The sequence below is a fragment of the Mizuhopecten yessoensis genome, unplaced genomic scaffold (assembly GCF_002113885.1).
Source record: "Mizuhopecten yessoensis strain PY_sf001 unplaced genomic scaffold, ASM211388v2 scaffold623, whole genome shotgun sequence".
NCBI lineage: Eukaryota > Metazoa > Mollusca > Bivalvia > Pectinida > Pectinidae > Mizuhopecten > Mizuhopecten yessoensis.
The window spans coordinates 47,373-53,933 of NW_018403639.1; the positions used below are offsets into that span (position 1 = coordinate 47,373).

The 6,561-nt window shown below is 39.3% G+C and overlaps 1 protein-coding gene across 1 annotated transcript in view; it reads left to right on the forward strand.

Annotated features, from left to right (window-relative positions):
- Positions 1-6,267: 6,267 nt before the first annotated feature.
- LOC110451150 (probable serine/threonine-protein kinase PBL18) overlaps positions 6,268-6,561 on the forward strand; it is a 16,049-nt gene continuing 15,755 nt past the window's right edge. The window contains exon 1 of the mRNA XM_021499016.1: positions 6,268-6,312. Within this exon, the coding sequence (XP_021354691.1) occupies positions 6,268-6,312 (45 nt within the window). The remainder of the gene's footprint in view (positions 6,313-6,561) is intronic.

Here is a 6,561-nt window from a genome sequence, read left to right on the forward strand (position 1 = left end):
GATGTATCACTGTAGATTTGTTGTTACTTATACATGTAACACTGTAGATCTGTTGTTACTTATACATGTAACACTGTAGATCTGGTGTTACTTATACATGTAACACTGTAGATCTGATGTAACCTATACATGTAAGATGTTTTTTAGAGCTGGTTTGTAGATATTAACTTATATATATATATACCTGTTTCGTTAAACGCGGAACAAAATTGAAATTCTGTAAAGGACTTGAGGATAAAACGTTAAATGTGATGTTTTATTACATAAATTCCTATGTTGATGAAAAAAGAATATTTTCTCATCAATCAAGCTGACAAAATCTTATTTTCTCAAGTATAAAATCTGTCTGTGTTATACATTTTCTTCAAAAGTTTTCCACATCAAATTTAGCACACATTCAATTTATTATAACAGATTGAAGACGTCTCAACAATGAGGTTTAAAAGTCACATATCACGTACCACGCGTTAATACTCTACGTGTATCCATGGTACAGCGTCTGAGGTTTTGCGCGAGAGCTTTGGCGGCCCGTTCTGATAGCTCAGAAGTAATTGTGACTTAAAATGATTTAACTCAGACAAATATGAATTGATAGAATAGCTGCTGAGATTTCTGATCGTTACGATACTTCTTCGACGCAGACACTTGTTAATTTTAAAGACGCTATAAAGATTCCGTCGACTCGTTCAAACGAAATACGCCTTGTTTTTTTAATAATTGTAACTGAAGTAATTAAAATTTTATTGGCAAACCTTGTCTACACTTTATATTCGTGGAACTCTTTTGATGTCGGAGGATTGTTTACTCACCCACGAGATTTGGGGGTTTGCCGCCAGATAGCGCGCGGAGCGGGAGACGAAACGTCCAGCATATATTGATATAAAGCTCCGACAAACACACAGATCTTCGCCTTGCCCCGGCAATTACGGGCGCCGAATGTTATACCTGGCGAACACACAGCAGGTGACGTAATGGGGAGAAAGAAAATTAGAGTACCGTCCCTCCCCACACCCTGACCGGAAAGTGTGACGGTCACAACCCCTGGTGGTGATGGGACCAACTGTTTATAGATCTAGAGTCTGCCTCATTACAAAGATTGGAGTACATCTGTCTTAACTGACTAAAATCTCTTGAAAGATTTACTTTTGAAGTTTATAGTTCCCGACGGGACTACTAAGGATTCGTTTGAGAAATGAAGATATTAAATTCTGAGTAGTTGTTACTATTTCTTCCTAATTATCTGCCAGTAGGCTCTCAATAATGGCCCGTAAAACAATGGGGCGCATGATGACCATGCGACACAACTTTTGATATATTCCTTTCGTAATTGTAATGTACATAATGCTGTCTGATATACGTAATATTGACGGTTCAACGATGTATATTTGAATTAGTATTTTATTGAAATACTACCTAGAATTTCAATAAAAGAATTTCGATATCAAAAGGGACTCTTAATTTAAAACACATTTAAACGTGATATTTCTACATTCACGTACAAAGATCGGTCATCATTATTGATAAAGAAATGTACACAAATTTTCAGGTAATGCTGAGCATATGAATCGGTCAGTATATAATATGTAAGTAGATAACCCGGCAGTGTATTGATTTTGCGGGGTATATCGTGATTGTAATGTCGTAAATTGAGTTTTACTCAGCTTGACCACGGAAAGAATCGATGATTTTAGATTATTCTTATCCGTTTTATTGAAATTGAGGCGTAATTGCATTAAAATTTCGAAGACACGTTTGATTATTAATGACATCACGTTCGTGACGTAATTTATACGCAATTCAACTTTGGGTCATTGACGTCATTAACTAGCGCTGTAAGTGATATCTGTGATAGTGTGAATATATTAAGCTTTAAAAGACAATCAAAAATATGTTTTTTCTTCACTGCATACAAAGCCGGAGATTTCCTGTTTAGATTCAGATGAAGTGTCGGCAGTTTTATTGAGCGGTTGTTTTGGTAGACACTCTACGGTTTTTACTAACCTACACAACTTGTGACATCTTTTGAAACAAATCTTACCATAAATATCAGAAAAAGACAGGACTGCGTCGAAGAGCCCATTCAAAATGGTACACAGCCTTGTTGTCGAGCATGACGTCATCAGAATAGGACGCCAAATACTATTACTATGCTGATACACGTGGTTCCCACAATATTTTGATATAGTAATAGTTATAGCTGTTGTAGGTCTTCGTGAAAAATACTGATATTCTACCAAACTCATGAAGTACTTGCATTTCAATTGTCATAAACCATTAAATACATATCAATTCTCCATATTCATTACATGTAATTATTGTCCGAATCTCGTTCTACATGTCCCCTCTTTACATAGGGTTTTAATTAATGTAGCGGAAAACATCTATCTTACTACCGGCATACTGATTCTGAATTCAGATATTCAAAAAATCTTACATAGAAATATAGATTAAGACATTATAATGGTATGTACCTGCCGAATTAACACAGAAATTAACAGATCTATGCATACTGTTTAAATGTCTTACTTTATATTACAACCCTTTGGCTACTTCACACTTAACATTACTAGTGCGTTCTGGTTTACAGCTCCTTCAATTATTAAATATATTATTCTCTCCACCATCTTTTCGATGTCAGTGATATGATACCGAGTTTTTACTCCCAAACCTGGAAGGGTTACCCCCCCTCCTACTGCCAAATACTAATTTGCTGTTTTCATAGATTTACTGTATGTGGAATATGTCCAAGGCGAAGCGTCAAGATGCAGGATCCAAACCCTCAGGAATTAAATCTGTCTTTATAAACTCGTCTTTACCCTCATTCAATCAACGTTTAGTTATACATGGACCAAGCAACCGAATTCGCCCTGCCCTCGGGCATTGAACCTTGAATATCCCTGTACTAAACTAAGTCAGCCGTTCTGCCCCTCGGGCATATAAACCTTGATATACCAGTACAAAACTAGGAACGACGTTCTACCCCTTAGGCATATAACCCTTGATATACCAGTACAACACTAGGAACGACGCCCTGCCCCTCAGGCATATAACACTTGATATACCAGTACAAAACTAGGAACGACGTTCTGCCCCTCAGGCATATAACCCTTGATATACCAGTACAACACTAGGAACGACGCCCTGCCCTCGAGCATATAACCCTTGGTATACCAGTACAAAACTAGGAACGACGCCCTGCCCCTCAGGCATATAACACTTGATATACCAGTACAAAACTAGGAACGACGTTCTGCCCCTCAGGCATATAACCATTGGTATACCAGTACAAAACTAGGAACGACGCCCTACCCCTCGGACATATAACCATTGGTATACCTGTACCAAACCAAGAGCGATGCCCTGCCCCGGGGATATATAACCCTTGGTATACCAGTACCAAACAAATTTACTCGGCCTTCTCGTTGGACATTTAAGATGTATTCATCCTGTCCCTCGGGCATGTGACCCTTCATTGTACCTGTACCAAACGCCGAAACCAATCCTCCGAATTTTAATTTTCTAATTGATAAATAAGATCCCTTACAGAAATGTAAATACCCACGATGAGCTGATTAGAGTCACATTCACAAAAATGTTTTACTACATTTTGTCGTCATATCAGTTATTTAATTATTCATGGAAACCGTGAGAGAGAGATAGAGGCAATTATTGAGAATTTACAACCTGGAGGTGACCTAGTCACAACTAATTACCATACACTTCTAGGTATCGCACCTCCTATCAGTGAAGAGTTCCACTCTCCTTCCGATGCAGATTGTATCCCACATACCCTTAAATCAAAAAGCAGATTTTTTGTGATTTATGTGGCCGGTCGACCTACCACGAATTACCTTTTATATACAATCACAGGTTCAAATGTTGCAGGAAGCTCCGATGTCGGTCTGTGTCATTGTGAGGGCTATGTGTGAATATCATTCTGGTTTCTTTGTCATGAACTACTCCTGATTTCGGTCAATGATTCTATTATTTTCTCCTGTTTCCAGTTTAATTTATGTCGTAGCAATAATTATCTCTCATTTATTCATTTGACTTCAATTCACCCCAAACTCCCACCCTTACCCGATTGTCTTCGTTCTAGTATAATGTTATATACATGTATCTATAAGACTAATGGTAATATTGGTAATTGCGATTTTCGTGTAACCGTATATTTTGACTTTTTAGCAATATCAGCGTCTCGACATTGCTGTATTTCTCATTCATAAGTTTCGATCCCTCCAATATACCAAAATCATATTCACTATGTATTAAATAGGATATTCGTATATTTCTGCTACGACTCTATGAATTGTGCCGCCATGAACACACATCCTCGGTTAGTTTAAAGACACGCTGGCTTGGCCATACGAACGTGGATTGGGAAATGCCGCCGTTGCCCGACCAGTAGTGATACAGGGAGTCTGCGGACCAACACCTTAGACATCTATTACTGTGTAAAATCCTCCCCACTATAAACACTAAGACTCCCTCCATGACAAATTTCCAATGATTCAGAAAAAATGGCAGACACAGATTGTATTGTTACTTAGTTCAACAATGGATCTGAAGATGGTCTCCTTAAGGGAACATTTTCCAGGAAATACGCCACCGACATATATTCAGTACTTTAATAAACGACGAGAACAAGACGTGCAGTATTAAAAGTTTATTCATAAAACTCTTATACAGTTGTTCATTTCTGTTTCTATTGTTACAATGCCTTACTCTTAAATTCTGCAAATATACAGTCATTACAGTTGTTTTTTGTTGGTGCGGTACTCTTTTAGAAAAGTGACGTGGTTCAATAAAGTAAGGTGTACCATATATCCTTAAACCAATCTCAGCCTTATATGTTGGTTCCCCTTTTAACATCTCCGCCTGAATGCGTCCGCTCTTATATTACTTTGTACTGTATTAACCACTACGGTAACCTCGACCAGAAGTGTTACGCCATGACTCCAGAGGTCAACAGTGTCGATATTTTGGTTTCAGACCTATCAAACTTTTAACTGCTTCTGCCACTGAAAACGTCTTGGCTTAATATTATTTAGTCAAACACCAAAGAAAACATTGGTTACAATAAAGGCTGACCGTTTTATTCAGAGCGTCAACTGCTACTTTCACCAATCAACTGTTAGAGTAACCCATCAACCTCTAGAGTGACCCGTCAAACGCTAGTGTCTTTCATCGGCCGCTAGTGTTATCCGTCAAACGCACGTGTAATCCGTCATCAGCTTGTATCACCCGTCAAATGCATGTGATATCTATCACCCACTGTTCTAATATGTCAACAAAATTTGTTATCCGTCAACTGTACGTGTTATCCGTCAACTGTACGTGTTATCCGTCAACCGCTAGTGTCAACATTCCTTCGCACGTGTAATTCCACAAGTGCTCGAGTCATCCTTCAAACGCACGTGCAATTCGGCAACCGCTCACCAGTCAACTGTACCGGTAGTTCGTCAGTGCTCAAGTCATCCTTGAAATGCACGTGCAATCTGAAAACTGATACTGTTACCATCGAGTCAACTGCATGTGTGATTCGTCAATCGCTAGTGTCACCCTTCAAACGCACGTGGAATTCGTCAATCGTAATGTCACCATTCAAACGCACGTTTAATTCGTCAAGAGCTAGAGTCACCCTTCAAACGCACGTGGAATCCGTCAACCTCTAATGTCACCCTTGCTAGGGTCACCCTTAAAATGCACGTGGAATCCGTCAACTGCTAGTGGAATCCGTCAATTACTCGTGTAATCCATGATCAGCACGTATCGCCCATCAACAATAGGTGTAATCTGTCAATATTCGTCTGCCATGAGTGTCAGCTCCGTAATGGTTAGGATAATGCTTATCAAGAACAAGTGAGGGACATCAAAGGCAGTATGCAAAGTACATGTAGCATATCACCTTAAGCATGATTCGTCTCGTTGATCGATCACAGCAGTGACCGCCGTTTTGCCTTTACATATTGGTTGTCTTTGCTGATTTCATGCTTTTAATGATTGATTGATAGGTTTTACGTCCGCTTCACTACCGCGTATTTCCGTAATCCAGCAGACAATTCATGCTTTTAAGAATGTGTGCCTTTAAGTAGCCTTATCTAATGCATGGGAGCGAGTTCCGAGTCCGCGGATAACTGGCGGTATAGTCCCATCCCCGTGTCCACTGGTAAAATAATTATACTATACATATAGGTGCCTCAGATCGGCATATTAAGTTACATCGAAAAATTATTGAGTCATTTTGGCGGAGTGAACAGGGCAAAGATGGCGACTGAGACCGCGCTCGGTCCTGAAAACGCTCGTCTGCTTGTAACTGGTGGGAGCCCATGTTATATTTCGGAACCTATAATTGCAGTTTTACTTTTCACGTTTCCTTTTTCTGAAGTAAATTATCAAACAATTTTCTAAATTACAGTAAAGGAAGATGGTATAAGATGAGATTGGGGACAGGGAGGGAATGGAATGGGTGTAGGCAGGGGACGAGCAGACGACAACCGGGACACAAGGAGAAGGAAGCGTTAGGCAAGTACAGGTACTATATATGAAAGGACGAGGGGG